This window comes from Camarhynchus parvulus, chromosome 20 (genome assembly GCF_901933205.1).
Source record: "Camarhynchus parvulus chromosome 20, STF_HiC, whole genome shotgun sequence".
NCBI classification, from domain to species: Eukaryota; Metazoa; Chordata; class Aves; order Passeriformes; family Thraupidae; genus Camarhynchus; species Camarhynchus parvulus.
Window position 1 is genome coordinate 8,905,519 of NC_044590.1, and position 20,288 is coordinate 8,925,806.

General features: G+C 52.9%; 2 protein-coding genes across 2 annotated transcripts in view; one reads left to right on the forward strand and one right to left on the reverse strand.

The window, feature by feature from the left end:
* MATN4 (matrilin 4) lies at positions 1–17,085 on the reverse strand. The gene is made up of 12 exons (XM_030963422.1): positions 16,938–17,085; positions 7,924–8,040; positions 6,475–6,617; positions 4,970–5,396; positions 4,475–4,597; positions 3,658–3,780; positions 3,435–3,557; positions 3,177–3,299; positions 2,324–2,737; positions 1,836–1,988; positions 969–1,073; positions 1–819 (listed from the first exon to the last, which is right to left on the reverse strand). Exons 2-12 carry the CDS (start codon positions 7,994–7,996, stop codon positions 761–763), a joined length of 1,866 nt encoding a protein of 621 aa, XP_030819282.1. The 5' UTR covers positions 7,997–8,040; positions 16,938–17,085; the 3' UTR covers positions 1–760.
* Positions 16,768–20,288, forward strand: part of RBPJL (recombination signal binding protein for immunoglobulin kappa J region like) — a 13,217-nt gene continuing 9,696 nt past the window's right edge. The window contains exons 1-2 of the mRNA XM_030963580.1: positions 16,768–16,918; positions 16,980–17,055. Of these exons, the coding sequence (XP_030819440.1) occupies positions 16,768–16,918; positions 16,980–17,055 (227 nt within the window). The remainder of the gene's footprint in view (positions 16,919–16,979; positions 17,056–20,288) is intronic.

Consider the following 20,288-nt stretch of genomic DNA (forward strand, 5'->3'; position numbering starts at 1 on the left):
AAATCTTCAGGGTGTTTATTGTCAAGATAGAAATTCCTTTATATAAAACAAGTGTTTAAAAATAGCACTACCCTGCTCTCAGAATTAAATATACATATATATATATATATATATATATACACACACACACATAGATACTGATAGAAAGAATAATTACCATTTTGCTATGTGATTACAAAACCAAACAAGATTAATACCAATTTCCAAACTACTCTGCCAAACAGGGGGAAAGGGGATCTAAGAATTCCTGCCATCCATCTTTCCATGGGATCCCTCCTGGGCACCACGCTGGGAGCCAGCTGGGCATCGGGCATCCCCTGTGCTGCCTGCACCACCCGGCTGTCCTCGCCCCACCACTTGGCAGCAGAGACAACAGAAGCTCTCAGGGTGACACCACTGCAGGTTTTTTCTCTTGCAAAGCTGTCTGCCAGGGTCCAGGGGGACCGTGCCATCCCAGTCACTCTGGGGGACACCAGGTGTCATGTCTGTCCAATGACCAGCCTGTCCACATAGCTGCTCCCCCTCATCCCAGACCTGCCAGGAACGACAACTGAACCCCTCAGCTTTGTAGCAGGGGCTTTGTTCAAGTTCCTTTTTGTGTTGTTTTTGGGATTTGGGGTTTTTTTAAATACAGTCCCCTGGGGATTTTGCAATACAAGAACAAACACTGATGCTTTACAATAACCTAGCAATAACAATGTCATGTAGCTACTGTACATCCATCCTGTGCCCTGCTGAGCACTGCAGCCCTCTGCCAGGATCACTTCTTGTTGGCAATCTGCTTTTCGAGGTCTTCAAGTCTGGCTGTCATCTGAGCAAGTGAACGTGCTAAGGAAACAGCGTGAGCCAGGCAGTCTGCTGGGCAAAGGGCTTAAAATTTCCCCTCTCCCATTCACCCATCCCTCCCTCCCCCATATGTGCTCTGTCCTCAGCCCCCTGCCAAGCCCAGGCCTCACCCCAAAGGATATTTTTCTCGGTCAGGCTCTGCAGGATGGCCACGGTGTTGGTCTGGAACTGCACCAGCGCCTCGCACTCACACGGGCTGCGGATCTCCGTCTCCCCTTTGCCCTCCTCTGTCACAGGGAGTTTGGCTGCTGTCACACCATGGCCCCACAGTGCCTGCTCTCCCTTGCTCCCAGACAGGTCCCTTGTCCCTGCAGCCACCCACTGGGGCTCAGGGCTCTCCCCATGGTTTTGCCCCCTTCTTTCAGCCTCTCTGCTTTCTGTCAGGCTGCCCTGCTGATCCAGCAATCTCTCTGCCAGGCATCCCACAGAGGTGTCACACATGTGGGCACAGTGTGCCAAGGACAGCCAGTGCTGAGCTACACTTTGCCTTCGAGCTGGGGTGGCAGGGGGCATGTTGGCTCTGTATCTGCAGCCCTGTGGGGATCTCAAGGGCGCTGGGGAGCCCCAGCCTGTCCCAGGGCAGGGAGACCCTCACAGTAACCCAGCAGCAGCAGCAGGAGCACAGGTGTGAACAAGGTGCACAGGCCACCTTCACAGCATCCCACAAGGCAGGGTGCCACTCCCAAATTCTGCCCATGCAATGGCACTGGGGTGGTTGATCACATTAATACTTTTGTATTAACCCCTCCTGCTTTTTAATTAATACCCCCAGTTTCACTTTCTCCTCCAAATCCCCTCCAGAGACCCACACCTATACCCACAACAGCCTGGAGAGATCCTGTGACAACCTAGGCTCACACCAGCCCAGCTCAGCCTTGGGGTGCTTGACACAGGGTGACAGACACACAAACCACCCTGCTGGCTCTGTAGGGACACAAGGGCTTTCCCTAGCTTGGGGTCAAGTCCCTGGTGTGACCAGGAGCACCCACCTGGGCAGATGTTCAGGGAGAAGTTCTCCACAAGGTGGGTCATGGTGGTGAAGTCTGCAGAATAGGAGAAGTGCTGCTCCACTGGCTCGGAGGCGATCGCTCTCAGCTCTTCTTCCACAGCTTTCCCAACACCCACGGCAAACATGACAATCCCTGTGTGGCAAGGACAGATCCTGAGCACTGTGCTGGCCACCCTGCAGCAAGCCCAGAGGGAGCAAAGGCAAGGAGGCAGGATTTTCTCTGGGCTTCCCAGATACACAGCAGGAATTTGGGAAGGACAGGCAGGAGCGTGGCAGTGCTGTGGTGGTGGAGGCTGCTGCATGAAGGATGCTGCTCAGAGCACCCTGTGGCCACAACAGAGCACGTCTGCCATGGGATGCTGCTCCCCAAGGCTGGATGCTGCAGCTTTTCACTGAGACAGCCACCCCAAGGAACCATCCAGGGATGCCCAAAAAACTGCAATTTGGGGCTCCCAACCCCTCCTGCACCTGATTCCTTTGCTCTCCTGGCCCATTCGGAGATGTCATCCTGGGAGCGTCCATCTGTGAAGACCAGCCCGATTCTGGGGATGTTGTGGGAGAGAGGCCTGGCACCTTCCAGCTCGGAGAAGCTGTGCTCCACCATGTGCTTGAGGGCCAGGCCTGTCATGGTGCCCTTCTCCATGTACTCCACATCCATTACCGCCTTCTTGATCTCATCGGCGCTGTGGTACTTGTTGAGGGGGAACTCGGTGCGCACGCGGCTGGAGTACTGCACCAGCCCCACCCGGGTGCCCTGGGGGGACACGTCCAGCAGGTCCACAACACGGTTCACAAACTGCTTCACCAGCTCAAAGTTCTGGGGCCGCACGCTCTTGGAACCGTCGATCACCATCACCAGGTCGACGTGCCCAGCTCCACACTCTGCAGGGACAGGGGAAGGTGACAGGAGCAGCCTGGCCATGGCCACTGTCACAGTGAAGGGCTGGGGCTGAGCTCTGGGGCACTATGGGAACACTCTGGAACTACAGCTGGGAAGGAGAGCTGACTGTGCCCAAGGGACCCAGCCCAAAAACCTCCACTAATATCCCAACACTCCACGAAAGTCTTTCCTAGGTTTCTCTTTTCCCAAAGTTTTCCTTAAAGCTGTTGCATCTTCTGGGCCATGTCTCTGAGGACATAGGCATCCATCCCCACAGCAGCCAGGGTGTTCCCCAAGCCACAGCCAGCTCTCCACCCTCTTCCAGCCTAGCTTAGAGTCTCAAGTGCAGACAGAGCCCCCCAGCCCAGTTTCAGGTGAGCTCTCTCCAGGAGCACAGAGCCCACATAAGGAGAATGTCAAGGGCTGTGTTCCAGTACTCACTGCTGCATGTCTTGCCATCAGCCTGGAGCTGCTGGCCCTCAGGGCACACGCAGTGGTAGGAGCCCTCCGTGCTCACACACTTGAACTCACAGCCGTGATCCACCCCGTTGCAGAGGTCGGTGGCTGGAAGACAAGCCGAGGGCATGGGGTTATCCCCATTCAGGGTGGTTTGGGAACAGCCCTTCCCTGGAGGCTGGGCAGGACATAAAGGCACGTGCTGGACACACAGCCTGTGCTGTGCAGCACGCTGGGACCTACCCCTGCAGGACTTGCCATCGGGCTGGAGCGTGAAGCCGCTGCGGCAGCGGCAGTAGTGCCCGTTGGGGATGCTCACACACTCGTGCTGGCAGCTGTGGTTCCCAAAGCTGCAGTAATCAATCACTGCAGACACGAGGAGAGCAATGGCAGAAGGGAAAAGACAGGAAGAGAGAGAGAACAGGAAGCAAACAAAGAAGGGACAGGGAGGGAGACAGCCACTTACTGGTGCAGCTCCTCTTGTTGTGGCTGAGGTAGTAACCCGGCCGGCAGCGGCAGGAGTAGGAGCCCCGCAGGCTGACACAGTGGTGCTGGCAGCCATGCCTCCCGTCCGCACAGGCATCGATGGCTGCGGGGCAACGGGACACCCATCACCCTCCTGAGCCAGCCTCCTGGGACACCCATCACCCTCCTGAGCCAGCCTCCTGGGACACCCATCACCCTCCTGAGCCAGCCTCCCTGGGACACCCATCACCCTCCTGAGCCAGCCTCCCTGGGACACCCATCACCCTCCTGAGCCAGCCTCCCTGGGACACCCATCACCCTCCTGAGCCAGCCTCCCTGGGACACCCATCACCCTCCTGAGCCAGCCTCCCTGGGACACCCATCACCCTCCTGAGCCAGCCTCCCTGGGGCATCAGGGCAGGGCTGCTCCAGGGCTTTGGAGCAGCTCCCAGCACCATGAAACAAGGAGAAGTCTTGGTGTGGTGGTCAGACCAACTAAGATGGTTTTGCATTAAAATCCAGGGGAAAAGCACTGTGCACTTGGGGTGTGAATCCTCTGGTACTCACTGCCTAGACCCCTTCAGCTGACAGGTTGTGCCCACATAAGTCACTGGTGTCCCATCTCAGAGAGGTGGCCAGGATTTAGCAATGCTGCATGTCTGCAGGCATTACAGACCCAGCAGGCAGTGGGCCCAGTGAACAGAGCACCCAGGCTGCTGCTGGCCTCACTGAATCCTCTGCTGTGTGCCAGCTTCCCTCCGTGGGACCCATAACTACAAGCTCCCTACGTAAGTTCAGGAAATAAAAAGGGTTTTTACGGGAACAGGTCTTTCCATCCACATTGAGCCTGTAGCCTGGGTTGCATTCACAGTAGAAGGAGCCAGGGGTGCTGACACAGCTGTGCTGGCAGCCGTGCTCCCTCTCCACACACATGTCCACCCCTGCAAGACAGAACGGGCATCAGAGTGGCCCACAAGGCATGCCAGACACATGGGCACCCTGGCTCTGGCATATACGCTGTTCCTGCAGCAAAAGCCAGTGTGACACAGCCCCATGCAGCCCCAGCGCTCACCCACTGATTTCACAGCCCCAGTGCTCACCCCCACGCAGCCCCACTGCTCACCCACTGATTTCCAGCACACAGACGCTGTGCAGTGCCCTGTCCTGGTGCCTCACTGTGGAGGTTGTTTCCCCATCCACCCTGCTTCTGGCAGGGGCAGCCACCCCAAACACCTCTCTGAAGGTCTGCCCTGGGTGAGGAGCAGACACCAGAGCCCCCCTTGCCACTCAGCACAGCAGCAGCCCTCACCCACCACAAAGCTTGTCCTGGAACTGCTTGGCGAACTGCTGGATGAGCTCGAAGGACTCCACCAGGAAGACGTGCTCCTCCAGCGGCGGGGAGGCCATGGCCCGCAGGGAGTTCATGTCTGCCCGCTGGATGCCCACGGCGTAGATCTCGATGCCGGCGTTCCGGGCCTGCGTGGCCACCTCGGTGACGCGGTCCTGGGGCCGCCCATCGGTGACGATGATGGCGATGCGGGGGATGCCCTTGTGTGGGGGCCGCGCGCCCTCCTGCGTGCTGAAGGCCACGTTCATGGCGTACTGGATGGCCAGCCCCGTCATGGTGCCCTGGGCCAGCGGCACGATGCTGTTGATGGCCCTCTCCATGTCCGCCCGCGTGAAGAAGGTCTTGAGGGAGAAGATGTTCTGCACCTGGCTGGAGTACTGGATCACCCCCACCTGTTGTGGTGTTACATTTTAGTTAAATGGCACGCTCTGTCTCACCCCTCGAAAATGTAGGGTTTATTCCAAGCCTGTGATCCTCCCCTGAAGTATCATGGATCTGCAATCCCAATGGCCCAAGTCTTATTCCGCACCCACCTTGAATCTCCCTGTTAAGCTGTGTGAGGGACATGAGAATCCTCTTGGCCCTTTCCTCTCTCTTGGCCCTGCTCTCTCTTGGCCCCTTTTCTCCCTAGGCTCTCCCTCTGTCCCCCTCCCTTTCCCTTCCCCCCTTCTCTCTCATGTGAAAAATGTGTATTTTATGATTGGCTTTTCGCAAATATTAAAATTAATATTATGTGTTGTGTTAGAAAGTAATGCTGTATTAATTCTCTTAAGTAGTGTGTTAAATATAGTTTTAGGTTATAACAAAAGGTTAAAATAGAAACTATGCTATGTAGGATACTTTTTTTCTAAAGAAAGAACTTGCACTGAGATAGCAGCCACAGGACACCTAAGTCTTTCAGAGAAAGAGAATTTATTGCTCCATTATCAGGAGAAATGAACTTCTTCCCACCTCGCTCGGGCAGGATGACGCTGTTAGGATTATGAGGAAGAAGCTGACAATGACCACCAGACAGAATCCTGTGTTTGAATGGAATGTATGCATCATGTATGAGGTGTATGAATATGCAAGAGGCTGTTGTTTTTAAGGGTTAATCCTCTGTTAAAGTGTGTCCTTTTTCAGGCTTATGTTGATCAGAAAAAGGTACCTGGACAGCCGTAACGCTTTGTTTCTATTGTCTCATATTGTCCTAATCCAAACTGTCCACATTATTATTACTCTAATTGTATTACTGTTTTTATAACCATTTTATCACAATTAAACTTTTAAAATTTTAAAAACAAGCGACTGGCGTTTTTCACACTCAGAAACCACGCTGCTCCCAGGGGAGGTACCCCCAATAAACCCTCATCTAATGAGCACACTCAGAAGCTGTGTGGAGTCTCCTTGCCTGCCTACTGCTACCAGTGAACGTACAGCTTATGGGGCCCCTGGGGAGCCCCTCTTCCCCAGAAGAACAGCTCTACCCACCCGTGTGGCGTTGGGGCCCACGTCCAGGTTGCTGATGATGTCCATCATGAAGCGCCGCATGGTCTCGAACTCGAAGGGGCGCACACTGCGCGAGCTGTCGATCACAAACACGATGTCCAGGGGACCCGTCCTGCACTTCAGGGCTAAGGAGAAGGCAAGGAGAAGGCTCAGTCCTGTGGCTGTCTGCAGGGAGCACAGAGAGCTCTGCCTGCTGGCTGGGGGTTGCTCATGAGGGAAGGAGGGAGCAGGTTTGGGCAGCCCCCACAGACCGGCACCTTTCACTGCCCAGTGAATCCACAGAAGGTTGTCACAGACATGTCTTATGAAAAATCCTTTCCGTAGGATTTTTTCTCCTGCGAAGCCAAGAGGCCTCAGAAACAAAATGTAAACAATGGTTATCTGCTGCTGTGGAATGCAACAGGTGGATCTGTGATTGGTCTCATGTGGTTGTTTCTAATTAATGGCCAATCACAGTCCAGCTGTCCGGACTGTCTCGGTCAGTCACAAGCCTTTGTTATCATTCTTTTTCTATTCTTAGCTAGCCTTCTGATGAAATCCTTTCTTCTATTCTTTTAGTATAGTTTTAATGTAATATATATCATAAAATAATAAATCAGCCTTCTGGAACATGGCGTCAACACTCTCGTCTCTTCCCTCATCCTGGGACCCCTGCACACACCACCACAGAAGGTGGTGGCAGAGTGGAAGCAGGGCCAACAGGCTGGGGAGACATCCCCTGGCTGTGGGTTGTTGTGGTTGTGGTTTTTTAAGGGCAGGAAATGAGACAGTAAAAAGCAAAGCTATGGGCACACTCTTGGCGGAGATTGAGTCAAAGAGCTTCTCTTGGGCATAAGGATGCTACCCCCAGTGCAAACAGGGAGAGTGTTCAGCAAGTGAAATGCCAGTGAACTTATTTTGCTGGGAGAATTGGGCCCTAAACATAAGGAAACACTTTGAGTCCCTTTGGGATGATGCCAATCTCAGCTGCTCTAAAGGTCTCTCAGACATACCTGCTCCTTTCTCCATTTGGTGCCTTCACTGTTTTTAAACTAAAATAGATTTAGATCTCTCTATCCTGGGAGGAGAGAGGCTGGAACCTCTGGGTTTGCTTTGTCTCCTGCACCTGGAGAGTCAAGCAAGGAGGAGAGTTTCCCTTACAGTTGTGTCTCCTGCCAAGGTCACAGCCCATGGCCTGGAGGGTGACAAGCCCTGGGCAGGGCTGTGTCACAGCTGAGGAGGTGCCCAAAGCAAGCAGCACTTAAGTCACCATGCTAGGGCCAGGAGGTTTGTGTCCCACTGCTGGGAGGATCCTCCATCCTCCTGGGGATGCTCCCAAGGAAGAGGCACCATGTCCCCCCATGTCACACAGCAAACTGTCCTCCGTGGGATCCACTGCCCCATGTCCTCACTTCTCTCCCCTCCACGCACTCCCCACCAGCCAGGGCTCACCTGCAGGTTTTGGTCTGGCTTCCAGTGCTGTCAGGAGAAGCAGGAGGAGAGAGGCAGCAGGCAGGAGCTTCATGATGGCTCTGGGAGAGCACACAGTTCTAGTGCTGGGAGGATGTGCTGCAGGGAGAAGACAAGGTGCAATCAGTGCTAAGGGTGAGCTCAGCCACAGAGCAACATTCTCCTGTGATGGGTGTCCCCAGGCAGCGCCAAAAAACCCTAAAGAGCAGCAGTTTTGACAGATCCATCCCCAAACTTCTCTGAATCCACATGGAATCTTTCCTGTTCCAAGGACTGGCAGTCTCAGCACAGCTCAATTTCATTACAGTAGCAGCACTCTGCCAAAGGGTCTGATTTTCTGCTCTGGGTGGAGCTGGCCATTGGACAAGCCTTATTTTCACTTGCAAACCAGGCAGATGGGATGTTCAGCCAAATGCTTTTTCCCTGACTGTGCGGCTGTTCTCTGCAGCCAGTGGAGAGTGGGAAAGCTGCACGCAGGGATGCAGAGCACCAGCCCTCCTGATACTCCTGCACGGGGAGAGAAGCCCCCAGATGAAATGCCAGCACAGACAGCACCTGCTCAGAAGTCCCTCAAAGTCACTGGAAAAGATCATATTTCCAAGAAGTTCCATTCCCTGCCTGTTTCCAAACTCCCTTGGGAGAGCAGAAGCCTCTGCAGGCAGAGGGTGTAAGGGTGCCTGTGCAGGGGGCTCACCCCTCTCCCCCAGGCAGGCGCTGGGTGAAGCACTGCCACCCTGCTGCTCTCCTTCACATCACTTTAGAGTCCCCACTACTCTGCACCTCTCCCTGTCCTAAAATTTTTTCCAAGGGATTCTCTGCAGCTCAACAGTTTTTTCATATCTTTAGGGTGGGATCAGTGGGGGAAAAGATATTTAAACTTGTTACCCAAAACCTCAGCTTCTCACTTCTCTCCCTCCCTGCCCACCTCTGTGTTGTCTTGCCTTGCCTTTCCTGGCTCCTGCAGGGACGTGGATTTATTTAGTTTATTTTTATTCCAGCTCTGGTTGGAAACCCAAGGTGCTAGGGATGGAAATGCCACAGATAATGTGACTCTCCCCAGGACATGTGCAGTGCCAGGACTGGGCTCAGATACTGGCAGGGTGCTTTTAAGAAAAAAACACACAAAAATTCATTTTATCGGTAGTTATCAGCCAGTATTTATTTAGCCCCAGGAGGTCTCAGCTGTAATTCATCACCAGGGTTGCTGTTTAATTGCTCAGTGGTTACGTGCAGCCCTGAACACCACGTCTTTGATAGCAGGGACACTGATAATAGGTTTCACAGCTGCATCTTAAAACTGTCTCGAGACTCAGTGTTCACACCTGGAAAACTATATTAGAGAATTAGGAGGACAGAAGAGGGGTACTGGAGGATACTGGGATCCAGAACACCCATCTCAAAGCGAGAGACGTGGCCTTTCCCTGGAGGGGAGAGCCCAGCAGCCCAGGAGCAGCCCAGGCACAGTGACTCCACAGCAGTGCCAGGAGCTCCTGCAGAACCCTGCAGCACCAGTGGGATCGCTCTGGCTGAGGGGATGAGCAGGGACAGCAGCCTGGCAGGTCTTTCCCAGGGGGCAGAGATGAGCTTTGTGGCCAGGATTGCTCAGACACCTGTGCCCCTCCCCACATGGAAGCAGAGAGGCAAACAGTTCTCCTCCTTCAGCTTTGTTTCCCCGTTCACTCAGCAGATTCTTTTTCCAGCGCTGCTTCTTTCCTGGGAGAAAGCACTCATAAAACACTAAATATTTTTGGGACAGCTGTGCCACCTAGAACATTTCTGCAGCCCTCTTCTCTCCACACCTCACTGCAGTGGCAGGCTGCTATGGAGCCTGTGTCTCACAGCATCCAGAGAGTTTCAAAGACAGCCCAGGGGGAGGAATGAGCTGTCGGGCCAGGAACCAAGAAGGAGAAAACCAGTTCACAACTGATCTATTTTTAACTCATCTCAGCTTTTGGATGAAGTCTTGGCTCTCCCCACGGCTGGAAGGGTTGATGCTGCCTGGACAGGGCAGGGCATGGCAGCTCAGTCATATTCTGTCCTGGCAGCAGAGACCAGGCTGGGACAGAGTCCTGGGCCCTGATTCAATCTAATACCCAGTCCTGCCCCAGCAGCAAAGGGATGGGGAAGCAAAGATGGCAGGAGAGATACTGGGGGACATCTGTCCCATCATCCCACACTTGGCAACTTCACCCTCCCTTCCCTGGGGCTGACCTGCATCCCTGCAGAGGCACTGCTCCCACCCTGAGGGTGCAGAGCACCCCCTCCTTGCCCTGCAGCAAGGGAGGGCCGTGGTGGGAAGGCAGCGGCTGGCAGGCAGGTGCTGCAGGGCAAGGCAAACACCACCTGCACCGCCAGAGACCTTGAGATAACACTGAGCTATAAAGGCAAAAAGATCCAGGCAAGGTGAGTGCTGCTGCCTGGGCTGGCTCAGCCGAACCCTGCAGACGAGCTGAGAGGGCATTTGGACCATTCCTGGCATTTCTGAGCAACTCAGTGGCAGAAACAGTTATTGCTCTTCACTGCGGAAGGAGATGCTCAGTGTGTGATGCAAGGAGGGTGACCGAGGGGAGAGCCACAAGTGAGGACAGCAGGGTCACCTCCTCTTCACTCTGCACGTGATCTCAGCCAAGGAGGACATGGAGATGGATCCCCAGAGACAAACAGGTAAGCCAGCACACCTTCCCTGGGCACCTCCCCTGGCAGTGCTGCTCCCCAGGGCAATTGCATCCCTCCCTGCTCCACCACTTGTCCGTCTGCTCTGCCTGCCAAATGCTGAGTCTCAGCAAAAACAGCCGCCTCAGGTTTCAGCGTGGCCTCCTTGGCAGCTCTCTCCTGGCTACAGGTTAACAGAAATACTCTGAATATTCCCCTTCTGCTTCATCCAGATGGTGGCAGGTTGGACCTGGGTGCAGCCTGCCTTGGGCAAGGCCACAGGGCGAGGAATGTTGCCAGCTCCCTGCCCTCCTTCTGTTCCAGGGATGGGGGCTCCCTGTACTGACCTCCAGAGGGGATGAGGCAGATGGGAAAGGAGAGGTGGCAGTGCATTCACAGCCCAGGAAAAGCCCTGACTGTAGTGTCACAAGGAGGAAAGCAGGTTGTGGACCAAGGCTATGGAGCCATGCTGGCTCCAGACCCTGCAAGAAGCCAGGACAAGGGCTCACTGTGAGCTGCAAGGAGTGGGGAAGAGCTGGGAGCCTGTGAGAAGCACCAGCCAGCCAGAGGGCTTCCCATGCAGCAGGGCTGTGCAAGGAGGAGGCACAGACACAGGTCCAGGCACACCTGGCAGGGTGCAGGGCCCTGATGCCACACATGCTAACAGCACCTATTTCTGTGCTGGAAGCCTTGGGCAATGCTAGAGCAGCCCTAGGCACGATGTTGCTGAGATTCACCCTCCTCATCTGCCTCTCCATGACCCTCCTTTGCTCTGCAGAGCTTTTCTTTGCAGACACCCAACCAGGCAGTTCTGAGAAATTCAATTCTATCAGTGTTATTTGATGAAAGTGTCAAAAAAGCCAATTAAAATATGACCAGGAGTGCCAGCCCTGAGTCTTTTTGCTCAGGACACCTGAGTTCAGTCAGGACAACACAAAGACAGCAAGAGCACCCTCAAGCTGGAGGATGGGGGAAAAAATTGTGATGTCCTCAGCAGGACAGCAAGTCATCATCCTGGTCCATGCCTGAGAGAAAGGCTGCCCAAAAATACATGTGGGACCAAGGGAGGAAGACTGAAGTGTGCCTTGCCCCAGGGGACAATGAAGCAACCAGAGCCACCTGGAGAGATGCAGACAATTTACATCATCCTGGAGGCGCCTCTCGATGCCAAAATTTGTTGTAGAAACATGGATGAACTGCTGGCACATTGTATTTGCAAGACCTGCAGGCAGCGTGAAAGAATGAGGCCTGGGACAGCCTGGAGCTGGATCCACCCTCCCCTGGAGAGTTGCCCAGAGGTTGGTTTCTCCCAGCCAGGCTCAAGGTGCTCCCTGCTTGCAGAGGCCCAGCTCTCAGTGCTACCTCTGCTGCTCACAAGCTCTGAATCCACCCTCAGGACCATTTTACAGCAGCATTGACCTTATACTCAATCACAGCTCCAAAATCTCAGTGCTCATCCCCCACAGCAGCTGGGTGACAAAAGGCAAATCAGAGAGACAGCAATGCAGTTTTTAGAGCGAGGAAGACTCAGGGACCACAAGCACATCAAGGCCATGGAAATGGCAAGAATTTCCAGCCCAAAAGGGGATTTTCCCCCCATTTAAGGAGTGATGTGTCCTTGGTTTTTCCCAAACACATGTGGGAGAAGCAGAGCAGACTCTTTCCAGGACATGACAGAGCTCTCTGGTTACAACTCCACGGCAGCTTGACTGGGCCAAGTGCCACCTGGAAGGACATGTTGCTTGAAAAACAAGGCTGTATTTCTCCAACAGCACATCAAGGCTCCAAACCCAACAGGAGCAAATCAGCAGGAGTGCTGTAACAGGAAAGCCTTGCTGGATGCAGAAGGAATGTCTCTTTTGCTCTGTTTGCTCCCCACAAAAGCCTTTTCCCCATTTTATGGGACCCACTCCTGTTTATTCACAGGGAGGGCAGGAGGAAGGTATTTCTTGACAAGGTCCTTTAGCAGTAAGAGATGTCTGACTCACAGCTCATGGACTCAACTCCTGGCAGGTTTATACTGTGACATGACATTTGAAATCCCCTTGGGAAGGAAATGCTGGGTGGAGCAATGGACAGAGCATCCCCTCCTAGATGTTCTCCACAACAGCACACGGGGTTTTTCTCTGCCCCAATCTATCTCTAAAAGACCTCCCAGTGCTCTGCCACTCACCTGGCAGGAAAGCCTCTTGCCCAGACAGCCCTGCACTGAAACAAGCTGTACCTGGGCTGCTTCAGCAACAGCTGCCACAGATAAAAGCCACATTCACTTGCAAATTAAAATGTTAAAGATCTAGCCAAGAGGAAAACACATCTGCCAAATCTCCTTGTTCAACTAATCATGTCAGAGAGGGCTCCTGTTTCAGGACTGCTGGTGCCATTTCTCTGCTCCTCTCTGTCCCACTCGAGATCTTTAGGCTACACTTGTCCCCTGAGCTGCACAACAGGCAAACTCAGCCCATCTCCTAATTGCTATTTTCAACAAAACTGGAGTACTCTGACTTTGATGACGAGTGACCAACAGGGGACAGATCCACCTTGCTGACTCTCTTTAAAAAGCAAATGCTCTTCTGCAAACAGGTCCTTGGAGGACAGCTGAGCTGGGCCAGGAGACTTCCAGCCTTGGAGAGAAGGATGTCCTGGCCATCCAGAAGCTGACGCAGCAATCCGTTGCCCAAGTTCTTGTTTTGGGAGGAAGGTGTTAGCATTTTGTTCCCCCCAGAAATATGCATGTTCAACCACAAAGGAAAAGTCATGGCCCAGATCAGCCACTGAGCTCCTGATGCAGCAGAGCTGGTATGAGATTGATAGTTACTAGCAGGACATCTGTCTCCCAGATCTGCTAGGACCACAATCCCCAGCTGACCTCAGGAAGTTTACATGGCACAGACAACCACAGAGACCGCCTGCTATTCCAGCCCAGCAATCACAGATTCATTGCCTGACCTCCTTCTGTAAGTCTTTATATCATATTTCTCACTCTAGAGATGTGACTCAATGTGTTGGCATAAGAAAACACACCAGGAGAATATTCTTGTGCCTCTCCCCTTTATCCTACCCATCCTGCTATGTGTTTAATTGAAAAAGCAGAAAGTGAGGAACGTTTGGCAGCTGCAGAAAGGCACGAGGAGACTTTTTGTCCCTCCTCAGAACAGAAAAGCAAATTTGTGTAGATACTTTTCACAGGGAGAACCTCAAAGGTAGCACAGGAAATGTCTCACACCCAAATTCACAGCTTCCACATCCCTCTGGCAGCAGGAGATCTGTCCTGGGACTGGGATGCTGTCACTTATGAGATGCACCACAGAGCCTCACCAGCAGCACAGTGGCTATGGCCTCCCTTCTGCCCACACTGAAGAGCAGGTGACACTTTGGGGAAGCCATCCAAGCCCAGCTGCAGGTGTACAAGCTGTGAATTCCCAAAAGCAGTGTTTTTCCACGTGTGGAGCTTGCCTGATTTTCCAGCCCAGACAGAGATTCCTGTTCAGGGGGTTATCTCTGCTGTCAACAGATCTGCTCCCACTGGCTCCTGCCACAGACCATGCCCTCCTATGGGTCCACAGACTGCAAAGACTCCTGAACTTACACACTGGCAAAGCACAATACAGCCCAGAGATACAAAAGCTGAAGTCTGGAGAGAAACCAAGGTACTGCCACCACTCTGCAAGGGACAGCAGCTGAGCCCTATGGATTTCCCTGAGAGGCACCAGAGGGACCAGGCTAGGGATGGACTCGTGTGCAAGGTGAGAGGATCAGAAGTTTGCAGATAGACAGGTAAAGACAGAATATTGGTGGGAAAGATGGATTCTGACTCCAGTAAAAAACACCAGGAAGAACAAGCTGTGTGAGAACCAAGAAAGATTCAGGCACAGGATAAGACTCAGTCTGGAGCACCCCACATGGAAATGCTGCCATTGCTGTGAACCAGTCTCTGGAGTCTCCTGAGCACACGCCTCCACCCTCTCCTGCTTTAACAGAGATGGTTTAAAACCCTTTTTATTTATCCAAGGCAGAAGAGAACCAAAGGGTTGTAAGTGCTGAAAACATTACCTGGCACCCAAAGGTACATCTGTGCTGTGAGTACCCACAGGGAGGTGATGCTCACCAGCCCACAGCAGGTAATGGAGAGCACTGGGTCAGGGTCCCCATGGCCAGCAGATCAGGGCAGCCCTTACGGCAGCTGCATGAGCTCCTGATGGAGCCCAGGTGCTCAATTTGCTACTGTTTGGACCCAAAGTGGAGAAAACAGAATTACTGAGAGGTAATGACAAGTATCAGGAGCCACTCAGCCTCCTGGCCTGGCTGGAAGAGACATCTGGCATGAAAAGGCCCAAGCGGTGCAGGGGGAGTAGCTGGCTTTTTTAAGTTTCTTTATAAGCACCACTCCATCTATTTTTTTTTCCTGTATGTTTTCTAGGTCCCATTTATTCACTCACAGTAGGGCCTGTCTGTAAGTCCCGTGTGTGTGTAGGTACAAACTCCATTTATCTCCCCTCCATGTTTCAGCCCTATTCATCAGGCATTTGTAAATGGCATTTTATGAGCGCTGAGTTTTTAACAAGGCAGGCACGCTGCTCCAGAGCGAACAAAGGGGCCCCTATTGGAAACTTTAAAGATGTTTAAACAAAGACTTCTCTTGAAAACCTTTAACCCCTAATGCCAACCTCAAGGGAAACGCTATGTTATGAGCAATGGGAGCACAAACATCTTCTGTGACCACAGATTCCCTACAACAGGCTGCCTTGTTGGCCACAGCTCCTCTGTTTGCTACAGCCACCAACGAGGGCAGCCCCTGAGCCCATCTTGTACTGAGCACATACGGTTTCTTTAATTCTTCAACAACAAATGAAAGTTACGACTTCCACAAAAATCAACAACAGCTTTTTCCCATTGGATGCAGCAATACCCTGCCTGCTTTGATGAAAAGTGTTGTTTTACTGCAGACACCAAGATCTGTCACCTGGTTTCCAGAGGGAAGTTTGCATTTTGGATGAGGCTGAATATATCCATATCCTGGTGGCAAAGATCAGGGCTGAGATCGGAGAGATTTCCCCACACACAGCTTCTTGGTGATATCAACAGCAATCTAATGAATTCCTGCAGAGATTGCAAGAATCTGCTTGTGAAACGCAGTTCCTACTTGCTATTGAGAACCTGCACACTCACTGCCTGGGATTAACTGCTCCTGTCCTTGAAAAAAATAAAGATTTTTACTATCAAGAGATGCTACAGAGGGTCCCACAGGGAGGGGTCTCACAGGGAGAACTTCATAATAACTTCGTAAATAATCTAGGTTTAAATGAAGCAAAAATGCAGTGTGATTAAGCAAAAAAGGCAAAGTCCCATGCTTTGTCTCAGAGTAAGGGCTGAGAACAGATCCCTCTCCCGGACCCCTGCTCCCCTCAGTCCCACTGAACACATGGTGGCTTCTATTGACACAGGACTGTCCCGTTTCCCTGCCAGCCTCCTTAACCACTCTGCAGCCTGCCTCCTGTATGGATTCAGCAGCTCTGTGCTCCACAGCAAAGGCTTTCCCTGCAAAACCCCAGCGGAACACATACCACCACCACAGCGTGTGTCTGCTCAGCTCTGCTCAGCTCACTGAAGTGCATGTCCACACAAACACGATGAGTGCAGAATAATCTGATTTTCCAAACAAGTTTTCCCATGTAATTGCTTGGAACAGAAGTGCCCAAAGCTAATTTTATCCTGTGAAACAGTTGGAATGATAAGCCAAAGGTGGGTGATTTCTTGTGCAAACGAGTATGCACAAACCCAATTTTCCAGTCGTGCAGAAACAAACTTAGGGTACACTTCTGAGCTTATCTTTCTGCAGGATCTCGATTTCCTGCTGCTCAGCACGCCTTGCCCAGGTGTACCAGACCTTATTACTCTCTGCTAAGAGATCCTCGGCTGTATAAGCAGGGACCTGCCCGACAGGTAGGCAAAAGGCGAGCAGGGCAGGCAGCCTGAAGAGCTCACTCACATCGCTCCCGCGGCACCGCGGGACCGAGCGGGCACCGTGCTCCCAGACGGGAGGAAAAACCCTTCGGGGCGAAGGATATGCTTTTCCCCTCCTCCCGCCTTTGCTTTCTGCTCCTGGCGCCCAGGATCGCCGCTCCCCCTCCTGCCAGCCTCGCTCCAAGGAAAAGCCCCCTCGGATCCGGGCTGCCAATGTCCGCGGCAGCGCTCGGCACCGCGCACAGCCCCGCTGGACCGGACTGGGCTGGGACCGGGACCGGGACAGGAATCGGGACAGAGATCGGGATAGGGACCGGGATCGAGATCGGGATGGGGATCGGGACCGGGATCGGGACGGGGACAGGCACCGGGACCGGACTCACCCGCACCGTCCTGACCCTCCTCCTGTCCTGTGCTCCCCGCAGGAGCGGCGGTGCCCGCGGAGCCCCCGCCTCACCCGTGCCGGGCTCGGAGCCGCTCCCCGCCGCGCTGCTGGCTCAGGTACGCGCTGCGGGCGGTGCGGGCGGCGGCGGCGCCGGGGCCCCGCCGGCTTTAACGGGGCGGGGGACGGGGGGCGGCGGGGCGGGCACGGCCCGGCCCCGGGGCAGCGCCGGGAGCGGGGGGGACCCGGGGGGGACCCGGGGGCTCCCACCTGCCCCCGCCCGGCCGAGCGCTGCGCGCAGGTGGAGCCGGCACCGGAGGGTGCGCGGCCCGGGACGGCCGGGGGCTCACCGGCGGGGAGGGCCCGGCTGCTTTTAGCGGTTTATTTTCTTTTTTCGTTATTCAGCGTTAGTTTTTCTTTATTTTTCTCTGTTTTTTCTTTTTTTACCCCTTTATTTCTCTTTCTCAATTTTTTTCTTTATTTTCTCTATTTTATTTATTATTTTCCCTAATTTATTTATTGTTCTTCTTTATCTTATTTTGATTTTCTTTATTTTATCCATTTCTTCTCCTTTCGCTTTTTTCTTTGTTTTATATTTTTATTATTTTCTTTTTCTTAATTTTTTTTTTTACCCTTTTCTTGTCTCTTCCCCTGCTGGGGGGAATGCACATGGCAGCTCCATAAACTCAAAAGTTCATGGGAAAAGGAGAGTCTAAGCTTAATACCCATTTGACCTACAGTGCCCTGGAAGTTTAGGAACATCAGCAGGTAGTGGCTGCAGTGTGGGGAGGTGACTTTGAGCCAGGAGACTGCAGAGCAGAGCTTGGAGGGCTGTAGAGCCTCAGGTTAAGCTTCCATCAAGAAAGTGAACTGATGTGCATTGGAGATCATCAGCAGAGGCTTCTTGGAAACCCTGGAATAGATCTTCCCAGTCCCCCAGCACCTAGATCAGTCTGGTAGTGGCAAGAACCCCCTTTAGTGCTTTATAGGACTGTGCAGTGGTGCTTTAACAGCATTTCCCTTCCTCTTTGCACACGAGGAACAGAGAAAGGAGACTCCAGTAAATCACCCTCACTGTCTGAATTTTCTAGCAGACGTGCCAGTACTGTTTTATCAAACTTGGGCATTTTGGGGGTGCTGGTGCTGCTGGGGTGCCCAGCCCAGCTGGCCCCTGCTCCCTGCAGAGCTCACTGCCGCCACAGGGTTTTTGTGCTTCCTGCTCTCGGCTGCTGTTTGCCCTTGGTGTGGTCAATAAATCCCCCAGGCCTAGAAAAGGCTGAATTTCACTTGTGTGTGCAGTGAGGAAAATACAGGATTTATAAATACCCATGCATATACAAGGGCTGTGGGTTGGGTTGGTCTGGATTAAAGGAGGTATTGAAAAATGAGGGAAGCCAGAAACTGCAGGCTTCTCATTTCTGTGATTTCTAATGGCTTTTCCTTTTGCATAAACATTGCCTTGACTCCATACCCAAGAGCACTGCAGGCATTTTCTCCCCTGATCTGCACAAAATATAACCCAGACGTCTAAAATGGATATTTTTTATTAGGATGTTTGGTTTCCCCAAACTGAGGGAAGAACAGTTGCCCTCTGTGGCAGCAAGTCCCCAGCAAGCTTCAGGGCAGCTGTGTCCTGAGCAAGGCAAACCACAGCTCCTTTTTTGGGGGGAAAAAGCAGCAAATTAAGTCTCTGCACTTCAATTCAGTGTTAACTGCACTTGGGGACACTGTTACTGTGAGTTACAGTTCTTGTCTAAAGAGGTGATTTGAAGACCCAGTTTTTAAACAATAGCTGCTGGGATTGCATTTTGGTCTCCAGAGGTGGGTACTTTCATTCCCAGGGGACCAAATATATCAGATCCCTTCCTGAGCTGGTGGAGCTCATTGAACTGAGCTGGTGGAGCTCACTGAACTGAAAAGCAGCAGGGCAGAGGGCAGTTTGCTTCTCCCAGTGCCTGTAAAGCACTTTTTTCCTTCTGCTGCGGTTGCCCCAGGGTGTGGGCATCACACAGAAGGTGATGTGTGGAGCAGGGCATGTCCCACACAGGGAGCAGCATTCCCCAGCTGGAGGCAGGACAAAGCACTGAGTGATGCCCCTGAACACTTGCTGCTGGGAGGGAGAGGGGTAATTTTCAGCTGTGGTGTTAAACATCAGTTCTCCTAAAATCAGCAGTGGGACTGTGGGGTCCAACCCTACCAAAGCCTCCCGGCGCCTGCCTGGGCTCCCTGAGTGCCCACATGAAACAGCCCTGTGCAAGGTGGTCCAGCTGCGTGTCTCTTGTGGAAAGCACACAGAGCACTCCTCCTTTTCTGCTTCATTTCCCGTGGGAGAGGGCACAGAAACCCAGCCAGGGTTTACAGATCCCCTGGGGTACCCTGGGTCTCTCGCACCTCAAGCAGCAGGGCAGAGCCACCCTAGAGATGCACCACAAATGCACTCACACCCTCTCCTGAGGCACAGCCTGACCTAAAGCAAAGGAAAAGCCTTGGGGAGTGGTGCCAGGCTGAGCAGGGAAGGGGAAAGGCTTACAGAAATCAGTGTAGGAGAAAGGTGGTGGATCCCCCCCTTGCTCCCCCTCCTTTTTCTACATAATGCCCAACTGTGTGGAGAGCAGCAGAGCCCCAGCCAAGACCTCAGGCTCTGAAAAGGCAGCTTTTAGTGAGAGCTGTGAGAGCCCAGCCCGTGTGGTGCTGCTAACATGATACTGAACTAACACTTCACTACAACCTAAGCATTTTAATAATTTAATATAATAAATGTCAGAAGGAGTGAATAATTCTCTGTAACCCTGAGGAGGCTGTAGGTGCCAGAAGGAGCCAAGTGGGCATACTGAGCTGTTTTAGCAATAGCCCTTTGACTCTCTGAAGAGAAATATATAGCAGAAGATGGATGCTGGGTGGTCGCCTCTGTGGGCAGAATGGCAAGCACTGTTCAGGAGTGCGTCACTCACACAGTTTAGCCCCAAAATTTGGAAGGCAAGGGCTGCAGAGGATGGACAAAGTAAAGAAAGCCAAGTTTCTAGGTAGTTGTTCCTCCAGCTGGACATCAAATCTGAAGAGCTCCCATGTGTTTACCTGCCTTTGGCATGCACATTCCCCCTTCAAGCAGTGAGTAGCATGTGGGTAATTGTTCCAGAAGGTTCTTCAATCAGCTCCAGGCAGTGACTCACGTGCCTCTGGAATTATGCAGGGATGGCAGGGAGCAGTGATACCTGCACAAGCCTGGCCCTGCCCTGAGCCAGTGCTGTGGGAGACTCTGCAGAGCAGGCATTGCTGCTGCCCACGCTGTCAGCACACGTCTCAATCCACAGCTCTTGGCAATTCGCTCCTGAACACTCCCTGCCACGGCCTG